This window comes from Anabrus simplex, chromosome 1 (genome assembly GCF_040414725.1).
Source record: "Anabrus simplex isolate iqAnaSimp1 chromosome 1, ASM4041472v1, whole genome shotgun sequence".
Taxonomy (NCBI): domain Eukaryota; kingdom Metazoa; phylum Arthropoda; class Insecta; order Orthoptera; family Tettigoniidae; genus Anabrus; species Anabrus simplex.
Genome location: NC_090265.1, coordinates 1,072,636,870 through 1,072,657,048, shown reverse-complemented (window position 1 = coordinate 1,072,657,048; position 20,179 = coordinate 1,072,636,870). Strand labels below are relative to the sequence as shown.

Sequence of the window (20,179 nt, the reverse complement as noted above, 5' to 3'; positions counted from 1 at the left end):
TATTTCCTACCTGTCTGTTAGGATCTATAAATCTCACTCCCAGTTTCCCACATACTCATTCCATTGACTCGTTTAAATCCCCAATCACTCTCCAGTCAGAATCCCTCCTACAAAGTATTCTACTCTTAACAATCTCTGCTTTCGTAAACTTGTTTTTGTGCTGCTGTAACCAGGTCTCACACATCCCAAATGATGTTACTACCTATTCACACTTACGTTACGTTATTGGTACGAGTGTGCAAAAAATTACCACCTTCTCCTTCCCTACTACGTATTTTCTTCAACATCTGCCTTAACTTAATTCCTGGATAACACTCTGATGATGATGTTGTATCCTAATTTCCTTTCCTCCACACACTTTCCCCACGTGCCTAACACTTGAGCAACCAGTGACCAGAGCACAACCTCACTCTTCTCAATAGATCCCCTCCTCTCTCAGTAGATCCCCTCACCAAGCTCGATAGCTGCAGTCGCTTAAGTGCGGCCAGTATCCAGTATTTGGGAGATAGTAGGTTCGAACCCCACTGTCGGCAGCCCTGAAAATGGTTTCCCATGGTTTCCCATTTTCACACCAGGCAAATGGCTGTACCTTAATTAAGGCCACGGCCGCTTCTTTCCCACTCCTAGCCCTTTCCTGTCTCATCGTCGCCATAAGACCTATAAGTCATAAATGAAAGAAAAGTTCCACCTAATGAATACTATTTTATTGTCACATGTAGGACCGGTTTCGACCTCTCAAAAGGTCATTCTCAACTACACTAGAATTGCATTTACATATTATGCCTCATATTGAGAGCTAATGACATACTCTAGAATTCAACGATTTTAAAGTGGTTATATCCATGCTGAGAATTCAGTATTATACAATTACAAAAATTAATTGCTCTTATTACACTCAATGTACATATGTAAGAATCTAATATGAGTTCGTCTTTTCTTTAGCGTGATGAGTATGTCGGAGTGTTTTTAAACATAGGCATTTGCCTAGTCAGTTTAATTGATCTCTAATCTTATGAATATTTAGTCCTGTATGAAATGAACTTAGTTGAACAATTGGAAATAATCAGTGTTATAGCCATTTTAACAATAATTTACACTAAATGTAGAAATATACATGTTGATAGTTCAATAAAACACATGACTAGCCAAAATAAAACAGTAGTAAATATAATTTAACGTGCTTGATTGCACTGTTGAATGTCTAATGCGGAAGGTAATAGTGGTTCTTGCGTTGTACAGTTCGTGTTATATTAGATTAATAAAAAGTTAACACATAAACAAACACTTAGACACATTAAAACAATAAAAGTCACAATAAAAATTAGTGGACATGGCTTAACTTAATTGCACTGTTGACTGTCTAAAGCTGCGGATAATAGTAGTTCTTGCATTGTTGCAGTGCGTATTATGTTAGAATTATGTGAAATAGCTCATAAGCAAAACTCTTAAACACATTAAAACATTAAAATCACTGTAATGTGCGTTGGATGTAAACTTCAGTTGACAGTCCAAATTAATAAGAGACAGACACTTTCTATGTTTTTTGCAAGTTTTAAGCTTAAAATATTGTAATCATTGCCAATATGTATGAATATTACTCAACCACTTTCCAATTTAGTATTTTGTAACCTTTAATAATTTGTTTGTTTGACGTTGATTAATGTTCTAGAAATTTGTTCACTTTTTGAATCCAAGGTCGTTAATGGTGGCTCTTTCCTTTCTTATGATGGTGAGTATTGCTGTGGGGTGGTTGAGATGTTTGCTGTTTGGCTGTCTTATAGCTTATGAGCTATTTCACATAATTCTAACATAATACGCACTGCATTAACGCAAGAACTACTATTATCTGCAGCTTTAGACAGTCAACAGTGCAATTAAGTTAAGCCATGTCCACTAATTTTTATTGTGACTTTTATTGTTTTAATGTGTCTAAGTGTTTGTTTATGTGTTAACTTTTTATTAATCTAATATAACACGAACTGTACAACGCAAGAACCACTATTACCTGCCACATTAGAAATTCAACAGTGCAATCAAGCACGTTAAATTATATTTACTACTGTTTTATTTTGGCTAGTCATTTGTTTTATTGAACTATCAACATGTATATTTCTACATTTAGTGTAAATTATTGTTAAAACGGCTATAACACTGATTATTTCCAATTGTTCAACTAAGTTCATTTCATACAGGACTAAATATTCATAAGATTAGAGATCAATTAAACTGACTAGGCAAATGCCTATGTTTAAAAATACTCCGACATACTCATCACACTAAAGAAAAGACAAACTCATATTAGATTCTTACATATGTACATTGAGTGTAATAAGAGCAATTAATTTTTGTAATTGTATAATATTGAATTCTCAGCATGGATACAACCACTTTAAAATCGTTGAATTCTAGAGTATGTCATTAGCTCTCAATATGAGGCATAGTATGTAAATGCAATTCTAGTGTAGCTGAGGATGACCTTTTGAGAGGTCGAAACCGGTCCTACATGTGACAATAAAATAGTATTGATTAGGTGGAACTTTTCTTTCATTTATGACTTATGGTGACTATCAATACGGAATAAAAATGAAATATATCAATCAAGAAGCCATAAGACCTATCTGTGTTGATGCGACGTAAAGCAACTAACAAAAAAAAAACAAAAAAAAAAAAAAAAAAAACAAAAAAAAAGTAGTTCCCCTCCTCTCTTCAAACTTCAGACAACTTCAAGTAGCTGTTGCAATCATTCTTGTCCTCTTTCATAGTCCATTTTCCTAATACATAGTAAAATATAGACTAGAGTAAATACTGCATTAATTTGTAAACCTTGAATTGGAAAGTGTCATAAGATATAAACTTCATGGTTTTGATCCGTATTGAATCGTAATCACAATAATAATTATTAACGTTGTAATGGTCCACCTTTCAGTACTTTTTTTTATTTTCACCTCCGTACAGGCCATGAAGGCCCTTGGAGGAGTGGAAGGTAAAGGCTTCCACCATTGTTAACCTCGGCACGTGATGGGGTAGAGTGGTTAACTCTACGCCCGACCGCCTTTGCCCCCAGGAATTAACCTGGTACTCATTTTTGGTGTAGGCTGAGTGAACCTCAGGGCCATATGCACCTCCGGAAGTGAAAATCTCATTTCTTAAATTTTACGACTTCCTGGCGGGGATTCGAACCCACGTCCTTCCGGGCGAACCAAGCAGGCCTTTACCGCCTCGGCCAGGCAGCCCCTCTTTCAGTACTATAATATGCAATATTTTGAATTACCTTAACTAGGGACTAGTTTTGTCCTGGGCTGGCCATCTTCAGCCTTAATGTAAAACATCTAATAACTAAACAAATGTACATACACACAAATGACATAAAACAAATGAACAAATATACAATTGACATTAAAAACTGGGATGAAATTAAAAGTGCATTTGAAAATAAATTAGGCTCTAAATTCTTAGCATCTTGAGTATGTTCATCATCGAGACTCTTTCATGTATTAATATTCATAGAACTGTTAGTTCCATCACTGCTAATCATTACGGTTTCAATTATAAAACGGGAACTGGTAAATGTTGATCCTGTAGTCAATCACCAAATCTACTTGAGTGGTGTTAGCTATATGCAAGTCACTGGACGCCGCTGTAAATAACCACTAGCTGATGCAGAACTGCTAGATGGTGTTTCAACATCATTCAACGTAATAAAATGAAATGCTCTTGTACTGCTTGTTAAAATCATGCTGAAATATTGTTGGACACTGTCAGGATGGCACATGAAGATGTGGTTAAAATGGATACTATAGATTGTGTCTGGTATAAATTTGCAATTCATTGCGGTGTCCATGAAGTTAACCTGAATCAAATAAAATAAAATAAAATTAATGAATTGAAGGAGAGAGCATGTTAGTTAGATGGCATAGGTTATATGAGACTTGCTTCTCATTGCGGCATGTGGTTTGTAGCCTATTGTTGTATGTGCCTCATATTAATGGTTGTGAGATTCAGAGGAAAAGGAATAGGTGGGCAAGGAGGGAGAGGCAGGGCAAGGCGAGAGGTCATGAAGAAGATGGGTGTCTGGTGGGGAAGGGGGAAGGGGGGATTAAGGTGGGGCTGAAGGATGTGGGGAAAAAGGATGGCTGCTGAGGAAAGGTGCTGTGAATATTATGAAAAACTGAATTATGACTTGTTGGTTTGATGTTTCTAAAAATGGGAATTAGAAAGTCAAAAAGGATATTTGGCTTTTCTGAAATTTCATTAAGATTTTGATTTGGGTTGAAATATTGATCTATATGTATGAAGCAGCTTTCGGTAATGTTAAGGTGGGGTCCTATGTTGATGATTTTGAGAATTTCCATGTTGTTTTATGTCTGTGAATTTGTGATTATAGTCATGCCTGTGCTGTCCTACAGCTGAAAATTTATTGTACTTCAGGGCATTGACGTGTTTCGAGTACCTTATATTAAAATTCCTCCCGGTCTGTCCGACGTAAGAAGAATTACAAATGTTGCAAATAATCATGTATACTCCTTATTTTGAATAACTATTGAACTTGTTTATGGATGTGGCATTATGTAAGACTTGTGCATTCCTATTGTTGGTTTTGAAAACTACTTTTACATCGTGCTGTTTAAAGATGTTGGTGACGTTGTAGATTTGTTCGTTGAAGGTAAAGATAGAAAGGGAGGAGTTGTTTTGTTTATCTTTTTCTTTAAAGTGGTAGAGGGGCAATATTTATATTTATTGATTATTTTTTTCAATAAAGAAGTTGTTGTATCCATTGGATTTAGCTATATTACGAATGGTGTTCAACTCATTTTTGAGGTCTCTTTTAGACATTGGAACACTGAAGGCTCAGTATATCATGCTGTTGTACGCTGTTCGTTTGTGAATTTGGGGTGTAAAGAATCTTGATGGATTGTAGTGACTGTTTGGATGGGTTTTCTGAAAATCTTATATCTTAAGTAGCTTGGGTACCTGATAATAGTTAGGTCTAAAATATTTATTTTCCGTTCAATTTCGGATTCATGTGTGAATTTTATGTGTGGGTCGATGTTATTTAGATTAATGAGCGTGGTAGCTGTGTTTGTGATGCTTTCATCCATAACTACTATGGTGTCATCTACAAATCTTGCCCAGAAAATGATGTTGTTAAAAGTTGTTGTTATTATTATTATTATTATTATTATTATTATTATTATTATTATTATTATTATTATTATTATTATTATCAATTTAGGTGTGTTCCAAAAAATCCAAGTAAATCTCGGCTAAGATACCCGAGGCCGGCGGTCCCATAGCCAATCCTTCTTGTTGATAAATAACATTATCGAAAGTGAAATAATTGTTGCTTATAACTAATTTAAGCATAGGCATGAAATCCTATATTTCTAATATACTTAGGCTGCTGTATTTGCTTAAATTGTTTTGAATGATGGCGTATACTTTGGAAATTTGTATGCTAGGATATATTGAATGAGTGGAGAGAATGAATGGATTGAAAGTTAAAGTTTTTGAATTTATTGATCAGTTCTTTAGTGTTTGTAGACGGATTTGTTCGACAAGAAATGATAGTTCCTTCTTAAAAATCTTTTAATGAATTATGATGCTTTGTATAACAGGCTCGGTCTATAGTTAATGATCGGGTGAATGGGGATGCCGGTTTTGTGTATTTTGGGGAGGGCTTTGGTGGTGGGTAAACCTGGGTTCATATTAATTAATTTAGTTTTTTCTGGATCTGTCAAAAGATATGAAGTATTCTTGAGGGTCTGCTTAAGTTGATGTTGGATTCTTGGGGTAGGGTCTTACTTTATTGTAGAGAATGGGCTATCTTTAAAAAATTGATTTGTTTTGCTTATATATTTGTTCTTATCCATTATGACGGTAGTGTTACCTGTATCTGCTTTCGTAATTATAAGATTATTATCATTGATTTTCTTTTTTAGAACATGTATTTGCTTTTGTATGAGAATTGAATCTTTGTAGCTATTGTCGTCGTGAGTAAGGGGTGAATTACAGGAGTTAATATTGTTTTTTGGGTTGAGAATGGAGTTTAATTTTCTTCTTACTTCAAATCTTACTTCATCTTGTTTATCTGCTGGCAATTTGCTAATGGCTAATTCTGCTTCTACTGTTGTAGTGATGGCTGTGTTCAGAGTGTTAAAATTAGGCCAATTGTGTTTAGGGCCCCTGCCTAAACTGGAACCTTTGTCTTCATTCAGTGGTACGTAGACAAATTTATGATAGGAGGGTGAAATTGGTTGGGCATGTTAGGCCTAGGGTTTTTGTTGGTTTCTCTAGCATAGTTGTTGTTGAGTTTAGAGTTCATTAACATATGCAGCTTTTTCTCTAGGGTTTGTTGTTTCTTTGATAATTCAATAGATAATCTATTGTCAACTTGGGCTTGAAGTAGGTTCCAGTGAGCATTCAAAAGTAAACTTGTAGTTTCGAGGTGAGTCTTTTATAATCTATGGTTAAGAAAGGATTTTTTCTTGTACAAAAATTTGATCTCCTCTCTCAGCCAATCTTCTTTGTTCTAGTTTGGGTTTTAGTAATTTGAAAAGAAGATGGATGATTTTTAGATTTGCTTTTAAGAAAGTTGGGTGTCAAATTGTGAGCGATACACTGTTTGAGAAATTCTATGTCTTTGCCTAATTTGGCTGTTTTGACTTTAAGAACTAAATATAAATAGGCTTTCTGTTTTGTCTGGTTGGCTGCGTAATCTTAAGATATAAAAATGGTTCTGATCCATATTGAATTGTAATCACAATAATAATTATTAAATTAATGCCGTAGTATCAACCTTTCAATACTATAATATGCAATATTTTGAATTACATTAACTAGGGACTAGTTTTGGTCTGAGCTGGCCATCTTCAGCCTTAATGTAAAACATCTAATAACTAAACAAAATGTACATACACACAATTGACATAAAACAAATGAACAAATATACAATTGACATTAAAAACTGGGATGAAATTAAGAGTGCATTTGAAAGTAAATTAGGCTGTAAATTCTTAGCATCTTGAGTATGTTCACCATCGAGACTCTTTCATGTACTAATATTCATAGAACTGTTAGTTCCATCACTGCTAATCATTACAATTTCAATTGTAAAACAGGAACTGGTAAATGTTGATCCTGTAGTCAATCACCAAATTTACTTGAGTGATGTTTGCCGTATGCAAGTCACTGGACGCCGCTGTAAATAACCACCAGCTGACGCAGAACTGCTAGATGGCGTTTCAACATCATTCAATGTAATAAAATGAAATGCTCTTGTATTGCTTGTTAAAATCATGCTGAAATGTTGTTGGACACTGTCCAGACGGCACGTGAAGATGTAGTTAAAACAGATACATTGTGTCTGGTATAAATTTGCAATTCATTGCGGTGTCCATGAAGTTAACCTGAATAAAATTAGATAAAATTAAATTAATGAATTGAAGGAGAGAGCATGTCAGTTAGATGGCATAGGTTATATGAGACTCACCTCTCATTGCGGCATGTGGTGTGTGGCCTATTGTTATGTGTGCCTCATACTAACGGTTATGAGATTCAAAGGAAAAGGAAGGGGCGGGCAAGGAGGGAGAGGCGGGGCAAGGGGAGAGGGGTGGGGCAAGGTGAGAGGTCGTGAAGGAGAGGGGGGGCAGTGGAAGGGAAGGGGGGGATTAAGGTGGGGCTGAAGGTTGTGGGGAAAAAGGATGGCTGCTGAGGAAAGGTGCTGTGAATATTATGAAAAAACTGAATTATGACTTGTTGGTTTGACGTTTCTAAAAATGGGAATTAGAAGGTCGAAAAAGATATTTGGCTTTTCTGAAATTTCATTAAGATTATGATTTGGGTTGAAATATTGATCACCGGGCGAGTTGGCGCGCGGCTGTGAGCTTGCATCCGGGAGATAGTAGGTTCGAATCCCACTATCGGCAGCTCTGAAGATGGTTTTCCGTGGTTTCCCATTTTCACACCAGGCAAATGCTGGGGCTGTACCTTAATTAAGGCCACGGCCGCTTCCTTCCAACTCCTAGGACTTTCCTATCCCATCGTCGCCATAAGACCTATCTGTGTCGGTGCGACGTAAAGCCCCTAGCAAAAAAAATATTGATCTATATGTATGAAGCAGCTTTTGGTAATGTTAAGGAGGGGTCCTTTGTTGATGATTTTGAGAATTTCCATATGTTGTTTTATGTCTGTGAATTTGTGATTATAGTCATGCATATGCTGTCCTACCGCCGAAAATTTATTGCACTTCAGGGCATTGACGTGTTTCGAGTACCTTATATTAAAATTCCTCCCGGTCTGTCCGATGTAAGAAGAATTACCACTGTTGCAAATAATGTTGTATACTCCTGATTCTAAATAACTATTGAACTGAAGATGGCCAGCCCAGGCCGAAACTAGTCCCTAGTTAATGTAATTCAAAATATTGCATATTATAGTATTGAAAGGTGGACCATTACGACATTAATTTCTTAATTATTATTGGAAAATATCACCAAAAATAACATACATACATCATCATTATAGAATGTTGTGTCTTTCAGCATTCAGTCTGCAAGCCTCTGTGAATTTACTAAACGTCGCCACAATGCTCTATTTGCAACTAGTGCTGTGCCTCAATTAGTTCTATACCTCTTAATCTTTAAGTCGTTACAAACTGAGTCTAACCATCGTCGTCTTGGTCTCCCTCTACTTCTCTTACCCTTCATAACAAAGTCCATTATTCTCCTAGGTAACCTATCCTCCTCCATTCGACCCACATGACCCCACCACTGAAGCCGGTTTATGCGTACAGCTTCATCCATCAAGTTCATTCCTAACTTAGCCTTTATCTCTCATTCCGAGTACCCTCCTGTCGTTGTTCCCACCTGTTTGTATCAGCAATCATTCTCGCTACTTTAATGTCTGTTAATTCTAACTTATGAATAAGATATCCTGAGTCCACCCAGCCTTCGCTCCCATAAAGCAAAGTTGATCTGAAAACAGACCGAAATAAAGATAGTTTCGACTGGGGCCTGACTTTCTTCTTACAGAATACTGTTGACCGCAACTGCGAGCTTACTGCATTAGCTTTACTGCACCTTGATTTAATCTCACTTGCTATATTACCATCCTGGGAGAACACATATTCTAAATACTTGAAATTATCTACCTGTTACAGCTTTGTATCACCAATCTGACATTCAGTTCTCTCAGATTTCTTACCTACTGACATCAATTTAGTCTTTGAAAGGCTAATTTTCATACCATACTCATTGCACCTATTTTCAAGTTCCAAGATATTAGACTGCAGGTTTTCAGCACAATCTGGCATTAAGACCAAGTCGTCAGCATAGGCCAGACTGCTTACTACATTTCCACCTAACTGAATCCCTCCCTGCCACTTTATACCTTTCAGCATATGATCCATGTGAAGTACAAACAACAAAGGTGAAAGATTATAGCCTTGTCTAACCCCAGTAAGTACCCTGAAGCAAGAACTCATTTAACCATCAATTCTCACTGACGCCCAGTTGTCACTATAAATGCCTTTGATTTTCTAATAATCTACCCTTAATCCCATTGTCCCCTAGTATGGCGAACAAAAGTGTTGGACATATGTGCAATGTATTTTTATATTAAGACTATAATCTTTTATGTTGTACATCTGGCTCCATGGCTAAATGGTTAGCTTGCTGGCCTTTGGTTACAGGGGTCCCAGGTTCAATTCCTGGCAGGGTCAGGAATTTTAACCATAATTGGTTAAATACCCTGGCACGGGGATTGGGTTTATATATCGTCTTCATCATCATTTCATCCTCATCACGACGCGCAAGTCGCCTATGGGCAACAAATCAAAAGACCTGCACCTGACAAGCCAAAGTCCTCGAACACATCCCGGCACTAAAAAGCTATACGCCATTTCATTTCATTTCATTTATGTTGTGCTTTTATTTGGTTTTCTTTTGATATAAATAGGAAGAATTGTGTCAAAAAGAATGTTAGGTTATCATTAATTTCATTGATATTGTAATTTGGATTGATGTACTGTTCAAGATGTATGTAAAAGTTTTCCAAAATGTTAAGCATTGGACCTTTCTTTTCTGTTTATAGAATGGAATGTAAAATTATGATTGGAGTCTATCACATGTTGTCGTATTGCTGAAAACCAATTATATCTGACAGCATTAACACGTTCCACATATCTTATTGAGAAACTGCAACCTGTTTGTTCCTACATATGGAGTTTGGCAGTCAAGACATCATAATTTATAGACTCCAGATTGGGAAAATTTATTGCTTTGATTGACCGTGTGTGTGCATTGTAAAAAATAGATAAACTATTATTATTAGTTTTAAAGGTTGTTTTAGATCATACTTCTTGAAAATATTGGCAACTTGATATATGTTTGAATTATTAGAGGTGAAGCTTCCACGGTGTGAAGAATTACTTAGTTTATTACATGTAATTACATAACAGTGCGGGCAAGCCTCACCACTTGGCTGTAACACATACCTTCCAGAATTCTCACGAGACAGCCAGGGGGCTTACATAAGCCAGAAAGGCTAGAATATAAAAGACCAAGGTCAGGACCACTCTTATAGTGTGACTGCTGCCTGGGAGACTGACTACCTCGGATCGAGTAGGGGTATTTCAGTCGCCTTGACAAAGAATACTGCAGTGTATTCGAAACGTCAGCAAACTGTACATGATGTACAGACAACAACAACACGGTTCAACCTGGAAAATAAACTAAATAATATTTTTGAATTGTTGAATGTGAACTAGGAGTACTTTTTTTGTCTGTTGATTCTCTAGTTAGGGTAGAAATTTGGCGTCTTTTAGTTGTAATAATTTTTGTTGATGAACTGTTTATTACAACCATTATATTTGGCTATTGATCTTATGATGTCTAAATACTTTTCTTAGATCTTTCTGGATAAGGGAATGATAAGAGTTCTGTTTACCATTCTGTAATATGCTGCCTTCTTATGTGAATGGAGATGGAGAGAATCCCTTTGAATTGTGATAGTTGATTGAGTGGATTTTATGAAAATTGATAAGATAACTGGTTTGGGTGTCTGGTGATGTTTAAATCCAAATAATTTAGACTGTTGATTTTTAGATTTACACAACTTTTCTTGAAGAAATATTTACACTTTCAAGCTAAAAATTTTATCAAAAATACAATAGAATTAGTACACAGTCTTAAAGATTTTAAAATTCAGTCTTGCCACGCAATTTACTCATGTGATATCAAGAATATGTATCCAAGTATCCCCATTAAAGAAACTGTAAGCATAATATGCAGTAACTTGAAGAAATTTAGTAAGTTGCCCATACAAGAAATTGAGAAATTTATTTCTCTCTTAAAATTAGTCCTAAACAACAGCTACTTTTGTTTTAATAATACTATTTATCAACAGAATGGTTTGGCCATGGGATCACCAGCCTTGGGGATCTTAGCAGAAATTTATAATCTGGAACATACTAAAATTCTAACAAACACAAATTTAACAATATCTGTTTTTGGGCACGTTAGGTAGATGATGTGATAGCAATATTGAATGAAGATCTAGGAAACGCAATCTCAAGTTTATCTCATTTAAATAATATAGACTCACATATTGTTTTTACAATGGAATCTGAAATAATAGAACTTAGTAGTTTAATGATGTTTTGAAATTCTTTATGGTATGGATTATAAATATTCTTCTATCTTTTTCAGCCTGTAAAACATTTTGCTGTTCACCAGTACCGACTCCATGTTGGCTGGATTCCTTTGTTTACTGTTCTCTATGCTGCAGTGCCAGAAAAGAAGCAACAGGGACAAAAAGTGAGCAGACTTCTGCTGGACAGAGCAGATGAATTATATAATGCAAACAGATATGAAGAAACATACAATTCTCTTAAAGAATATCAGGTAATGTTATCACTTTTGTCAACAGTGTTTACAGAATACTTGTCCAAAATCTGTTAAGCCTGATGGCAAATAGGCATCTTCTGAGCTATTGGGCAATGTTAGTGCTTTAATCCTCTGATTCTACAAGAAGATCGTCCTACTGTTTTAAGGAGGGCTACCTACCACATTGTGTATGAAATCAACACACTTACCATCTATTGAACTTTGATTTAACTCTTGTATTGGTAACATTGATGAATGGTTAATTATACACAGAAAGGTGTTGCAGAACGGTCCTGAGTGACAAGAATGCAAGTCATGGAGAAGGAACAAATGATATAATAATATTTATGTTTTAAGACTAGTTTACACAACACCTCTAGGTTTTGCAACTCATTTTTGTAACTGGCTTTTATATGAACATGCATTCATGAATTACAGTTCGGCACTAGGCCTAAGTTACAACACTAGCTACGGTACTTCCAACTTTTCATGAAACTCAATTATTAGTATTGTTGTTACATACAGTATAAAAGTCTACACATCTGTTTGACTGGATTCACTGTCATTGTGGAATATCTGGAAACGAGAAAGCTGATCTTCTGACGAAAGCAGCAGCTACATCTAATTTGGAAATTTCTTATGACAAAAGTCACCTAGCTATGTTAAAAAAAAATCATAAAGAAGCACGTAATCCATCAATGGAGCAACATTTGGACTTCTTCCACTAGAGGCCAAGTCACCAGAGAAATATTCTTCCTTGAGGTTTTCAACTGCCTGCAAAGTAACGTGTTGGTGCCAAACTTTGAAATTACTCAATTTTTGACTGGTCATGGCAAATTTGGTTATTATTTTCATCGATTCAGAATCAATCGTCCTAATGGCTCGTGTGTGTTTGCGATTCCTCACAAACAGTGAACCAACTACTGTTTGAATGTGCTGCATTTGAAAGAAGAAGGCATGACTTGAACTCTCATTTGAATTATTGCAACATTGGATTATCAAAACCCCTTTATCATTTGTTTAAGAAGCCGTGCTGTTACAAATATTTTATTAACTTCATCCACTTCATTTTCCGTCAATTAGATACATTAATTCATTTTCATTGTAAAAGTGAATATGTATTTTAACTACAACCCATTATACTATGTAAAATAGGGTTCCAAACTGCTTTGGATATTCAATAATAATAATAATAATAATAATAATAATAATAATAATAATAATAATAATAATAATAATAATAATAATAAATACATACATACATACATACATACATACATACACACAGTATAGTTTGATCTGTTATGTGGTTTGCAAAATAAAGTGAGGGTGTGAAGAAATAATGAAATGTCTGAACTTGTACGCAGTTCAAATGTATTTATGGGATTTTATTAATGTTACTTTTAAGAATAATGTCAAACGCACTACTGTGAGCATGTTGGTTGCATAGTTCAGGTCACTTAGTTGAGAGATATGCAAAATAAAGTGTGTGTGTGAAGAAATAGTGAAATATCTGGACTTGTACACAGTTCAGATCTGTTTATAGAATTTTGTTTGCTTGATGATGCTTGTTGTTTTAAGGGGCCTAATATCGAAGGTCATCGGCCCTGTTTATAGAATTTTAACAAGGTAAATTTTTAAAATAATGTCAAACACACTACTGCAACTGATCGAGTTGGCTGCGTGGTTTGGGTCACATAGCTGTGAGTTTGCATTTGGTAGATTATTCTATCACAAAGCTCTCTTTGATGCTCAGCCATCATAATCAGAAAATTTCCTAGGTTTTTAACCTCAACATCTTTATTGGAAGAGCAACGAGTTCAGTTCCAAAAAGGAAAGATGTGGATTTGTCTCAGTTGTAGATTCTAGAAGACCAGCAGACAATGTATTTCTACTTATATTATTATGCGATAGTAGAGAATTCCAAGATGAAGTAAAGACCATTTAATAATTTGGGTCAAACTACATAAATCTTCTTATTCTTTTTCTACCGCTTTTTCCACACCTGTGGTTGCAGGTGCGAACTGTGTCGCACGTGTGGATTTGGCCCTGTTGTACGGCCGGATGCCCTTCCTGACACCAACCCTATATGGAGGGATGTAATCACTATTGCCTGTTTCTGTGGAGGTTGGTAGCGTAGTGTGTTGTATGAATATGAAGGGGAAAGTGTTGGGTCAAACACAAACACCCAGTCCCCAGGCCAGAAGAATTAATTAGAGGGGATTAAAATCCCCGACCCAGCCGGGAATCGAACCCGGGACCCTCTGAACCAAAGGCCTCAATGCTGACCATTCAGCCAATGAGTCAGACTCAAACTACACACATCTGAAATGATATTCATAAAGATGGTTGAGTCCCCTGTACATTGTGCAATAAAATGTTAAAATCAAGGCATTCACTTGAACATGCAGGTGATATATTCAGTTAAAGACGGTGTCTTTAGTTCATGTCTATATTATAGGTACCAGGGACTGAATTAGCATATAGCCAAGGCATGCCTTGCCAAGTATAGGATGAACATCAGCTCAAATTATAAATATAATTAAGCATATAATCAAATTAATGTTCCAGATACCAACGCATCTCTGAATTATGATCCAAAGCCAGGTAAGAATTCAGACAAAACCAAGTTTCAACAGTAGTTAGAAGAATGAATTAAAATTTTTGAAGAGAAAATGTTAGAAGACTGATTCCAGCAAAAATGTCTAATGTAGCGGATGTTATTACTGACCTTCCTAAAATGAAACATCCATCAATTCTGTAATGACAAGGAAAAGACTAAACTTTAAAAAAATACCGTAATCATCGTGGATATTGAGAGTCGTTCCAATCCATAAAGGGCAAAGAAGCATGATAGAGGTAGATGGGAAGAAAGGTGCAGTTACCAGAAAAATATATTTATTTCACAGTCAGAGAAGAGAGGCCATGTGATGTGTAATATCAGGCTATAAAGAAATCTCAGTGTCGAAGAACCGTTTAAAAAGAAACTTTTCTCTTTGCAAAAAGCTAATGATCATGAATATGTCTTCCAATAAATGAAACTCAAATATTGATAGCGAACGATTTATTTGCATCATTTCACAGAGCATCTTTGGTGACATAGTCCTACGGTAATGACTAATATGACATTACTGATGGTACAATTTCTATTTCGACACACTATTTATACAAATCCGCAGCCCTTGGTGACCAAGGCCTACAGTAATGACTAATGTGATGTCACTTCCATCACACATTTTGTCGCATTACCGGTACATAAATTTTTAGATAAAACATATTTATGTCAAAAGTGCTTCTAAAATATCAACACCTCCAAGTGTGAAGATTATCCCATGAAGTGTTCTGGTAATTAAGCACAGTTCAACAATTCATCTTTTAATCCTTCCATTACAAGTCAAGATTTATATTATTAGCTATGCGAGGTATAGCCGTATATGTGTCATCAGGCCCTAACAAGATCTTGATGCAAGTCATTAATTGCGAGGAGGATGCTAAGATACTGGCTCTTATTGCAAGCAAAATGCTACTAAAGAATTGAGTACCACTATGTTTCCATTTGGCACCTACAATGTTCATTCTCAAGAATGGTAACCAAAATAATAATAATAATAATAATAATAATAATAATAATAATAATAATAATAATAATAATTTATTCTTCTTCTGCTTCTTCAACTTAGCATTTTCCCACAGGTGCAGGGTCCACTCTTTGAATCAACAAACGCCATTTTAGGGGATCAAATGCAACAGTCGGTGTCAGCTGAACAATCTTCATGTCTGCAACTAGGGTGTCTTGTCATTGTTTTCTTGGCCTTTCACATGGCTGCTTTCCATCGACAGTGAAGTTGTATGCATCGTGAGTGGTAGTACCATTTGTTGCTCTTAGGATATGGCCGTACGATCTCAGACCACCTTCTCGCGCTTTTTCTTCAATGGGAACAATTCCCATCCTCTGCCGGATTGTGTCTCTGGTTATGTGATCAAGAAGTGGAACTCCAAGAGACCAATGTAACGTGCATCTCCATGGTGTGTAGAGGGCACATGGATTTCTGGTGACTGGCCAGCTCTCAGTTCCATACAACGCCACTGGACGAACTACAGTGCGGTACACCTTTGATTTGAGGTGGACTGGCACATGCCTATCCTACAGCACTCCTGTGACTCCTCTCCATCTAAACCCTGCTTCATTCCCTCTAACCCACACTTCCTTATCGCAGCTCTCCTGTGACTCCATTTAAAGCGTGCTTCATTCACTCTAACCCGCACTTCCTGATTACTGCAATAGTAACTGTAACCGGAATAATGTTCATAATTATAGACCAATTACTGTTTGTTCTGTTCTTAGGGGGATTATTGAAAGGTGTTTGGACTGAATGTTTGAGACAGTATCTAGATTTTAATCCAAATCAGAGGGGATTTACATTCACAGCTGGCACCAGTATTATTGAAAGCTAAATGCAAAAGGATGCTATAGTGATATTTTTAGACATTGGCTACGATCACATTAAATCAGCAATTCAGACAACTGCTCTTCCTTCAGAATTGAAAGATTTAATCATAAATCTCATGAGAAGGAAGTACAGAGAACTCCTTTAGAAAACTAAAAAAAGTTACGTTGAAATGGAAGCAAGCAGGTGGGTGATAAAGGCCAAAAAAAAAAGATCCTTTCTAGTTTTAAGACCTCGTAAAGCACAAAGGGCTGGGAACATAAATATGACCACCTGGGAGGAATACTTCACTGACAAATTGAACAAGCAAAGATCCAGAACAGCATATTCCACGAACCTACTACGCTGGCGTAGCAGGGGGAGAGGTGTTACTCCCACGTGGCGCGTCCCAGGTGGCGGATAGTGGGGTCCTAACCGGCTTGCCGGCGGACTTGAGGGAAATAAAATACCTCTCGCGGACCAAACATACTACCCCCTGCGGGTGGGTGGCGCACATGTAGAATACACCTGCAGTATCCCCTGCCTGTCGTAAGAGGCGACTAAAAGGGGCGACCAAGGGATGATTGAATTAGGACCATGAAACTACTTTTGATTCATACCATCATGCGGGGAACACCATGGGTTGCATATACTTGCGAGTAGTATCACGAAATTGGTACGAAATAGGTTTGTGATTAGTTGCAGTAAAAAGCCTGGCCTGGTGGATTCCAGTACCCGTGCGTTGTACCCATGTGAGCAACACCGCGGGTCTGGGCGTAGCCCGTGAGTTGTACCGCTGTATGAGCGGCACCGTGGGTCAGCTTTGCCTGTGATTGGTACCCACTATGTGAGGAACACCACGGGAATACCAGCGCCCGTGACTAGTACACCTAGGTGAGGAACCTTACCGGTTTGCGTTGGCTATGAGTGGCGCCATTGTGTGAGCAACACCATAGGTCTGTGTTCCCTGTACGAATTGCAATACTTGTGAGTAGTACCATCTTGTGTGGACCACCGTGAGTCTTCGCTACTTTTGATCAGTACCCCAAAAAGACAAATACCATGGTTCTACTTTACTCGTGACATGTACCATTCTGTGGGGCCTTAGACGTGAATTTAGCACCCCTTCAGACATCAAGCATCATTGTGCTTAATAAATGGTCCCTTGGTCAGTAATACTCTAATTAACTACCTTCTTTTTGAGTCTGATCCACTGTGTTTGTTTGTTCGTTTGTTTGTTTTTGTTTTTTGTAGGGTTCATGTCCATCCATTCATTCATGACATTTTTTTATTTTATTTTGGTCATTGGATGAATTTGAATTTTTTGTTATTTCATTTCGTACCATTAGGGGCTGATGATCTCGATGTTAGGCCCCTTTAAACAACAAGCATCATCATCATCAGAACAGCATATTCCATAAAAGCTATTCAAGAAGATTGTAACAGTATCAGCCTGTTCTCATCTACAGAAATTCCCGACATTCTGTTGAGTCTGAAAAACAAGAAAGCATCAGGACCTGAAGGCATTTCTAGTGAGGGTCTCAAGGCATAAGCTGATACACTACTTCCAGTCTTCACAAACCTCATGAATTCATGTCTGCAATTAGGAGACATTCCAACTTCACAAAAAACATCCACAATAAAGATGATCTATAAAGGGAAAGGTGACTCACATGACCCTAACTCCTATGGAGTTATTAAGTTATTAATGAGGAGGCTCTCTGCAGAAATTAACAGTAAACTACAAGAAGAGCAGTTCGTCTTCAGAAGAGGTAGGAACACGACACAAGCAATTAGAAATCTTCTGGATAGTGTAGAAAATATCATTGAATTCCCTCAGCGCAAATTCCATGCAGTGTTCATTGACTTTCTGAAAGCCTCTGACAGCCTTAACAGGAACATAATCTCTATAAAACTTGAGTCACTAGTAGAGGAAAACAAGGACCTCATTGTATTGATCCACAACGCGTTGAGGATTAACACTGTCTTAATCTCAGACAATGTAACAACTTCTAAAGAGATCATGCAGACAGTGGTATGTTACCGGGTGACCACCTGAGCCCTCTGTTATTTAATGTCACGACTGATGATGTTGTTCGGACAAAATGAGAAGAATAGAAAGAAATGAGGATATATTTGTATGCAGATGATATCGTTATAGGGTCACACAACACCAAAGAACTACAAGTGGCAATAGCGCGCTGGAGAAATGGGCAGACACAAATGAGTTAGAGGTGAATGCAGGGAAGATCTTTAGGAAGGGTGGATGGATATCCCCACATGACAGAGCGATCTTCAAGCAGGAGACAATACGCACTGTAAAAAGCTTTAAATACCCTGGCTTAACCGTTCAGACAATGGCTACCTCTTTCAAATTTCACACAAGGTTAAGAGCAGCAGCGGGTACAACAGCCATTTACGACGTCAGTTCATAAACAGATTATCTCTCAAGAGTGCTATGGCACTATTTGATGCCAAAATAATACCTATTCTCTCTAGTGGGATAGAGATTACATGGAAAAATTTAACTAAGAATGACCTAGCCACTGGAAAGGATTGAGGCGTGACTTTTAAAGGCAACAAATGTGTGTCTAAATATACATGCTCCAGTCTCATCGAATAGCTTTCTGGGGAGTCCTTCCTGATCAAAGATTTGAGATTCAAATTACCCCTACCGTATACAGTGAGCTGGAAAAACCTCATGGAAGAGAGGAAAATGAAAAAGGAGGAGGTAATAGCCAGGCTTCTACATGGCAGAGGCCACAATGAACAAACCATGGACCTCCACCACTTTGTAAATTCTTTGGTGGTGCATGGCTACCACCATAAGGTCTGCAGGTCTTAAGTTCTATCATGAGCCTGATTCCAGCTGTGTTTATGAACTAAGTGGACTGTATTAGGACTGTTATCATGTTGTGGAGTGCACAAAATGAGCAAGGTCTATAATTGACTATTGTACAAACCAAGTGACCCTCTCATTCTAAGCACAGTTTGTGCACTCTATTGCTTAAATAAAAATAAATCTCATGATATGGGATTCTACACAAATTGATGTTGATGTAAACAAGACAAAATGAATACCAGGTGTATGCATAAGTCTTTTCCGGTTTCACTACGAGATGGCGCTAGTGAACAGTACGCAGCGTATGAATTTGACACATACATCAATTTGTTCGTCTGACATTAACCTTACAGTATTTGAAATTAACCTACCAACAGACACAAGTTGAGTCCACCAAACACGAGCGTCTGTATTGTATCGTTCCGTGATCATGTCGACGTTTGTGCCTGAAAATAAACATTTGCAAAAATATGTTCTCCTCTTTCATTTCTAATTTTCTTTACAGAACAGCAATTTACGGGCATACTAATCGTCTCCGAGATCACCTTCGAATGTCAAAGAGAGAGTTCGCAAGTTAACATAGCCAGAATACGATACCGATGGTCGCATTTTAAAGCAAACGTTTCAGTTTTCTTTGATGTTACCACAAAGACGCACACACGCAATGCTGTCGGTTGTGTACACTATTTTATTTACAAACTATATACATATATTATACACACATCAATAAACCACCATTTTGAGCAGCTGCCTATTATAAAGAATAAGGAGAAGACTGTAACACTGCATGTCTACCAACTGCCAACCCAACAAAATTCACATACTTGACTTCAAACACTCGGCTAACACAACTTCCACAAAAGTCTTGTTAAAACACCTCAACTCTACCGTCAAGACTGCCTCTTTATATATGTTGTCTGGCCGGGCTTCTAGAAGAATAGGACACAGCATGTTTTCTCATAATTTTGAGAGTCTCCAATAACCTATTTACATACATACATACATACATACATACATACATACATACA

The 20,179-nt window shown here is 37.0% G+C and overlaps 1 protein-coding gene across 2 annotated transcripts in view; it reads left to right on the top strand.

Annotated features, from left to right (window-relative positions):
- LOC136876167 (regulator of microtubule dynamics protein 1) overlaps positions 1-20,179 on the top strand; it is a 113,650-nt gene that overhangs the window by 41,679 nt on the left and 51,792 nt on the right. Inside the window, exon 2 of one of the 2 annotated variants that reach the window (XM_067149899.2) lies at positions 11,706-11,813. In XM_067149899.2, coding sequence (XP_067006000.2) covers positions 11,706-11,813 — 108 coding nt within the window. Of the gene's footprint in view, positions 1-11,705; positions 11,901-20,179 lie in introns of both variants that reach the window. The other variant, XM_067149891.2, reaches the window with a different exon arrangement.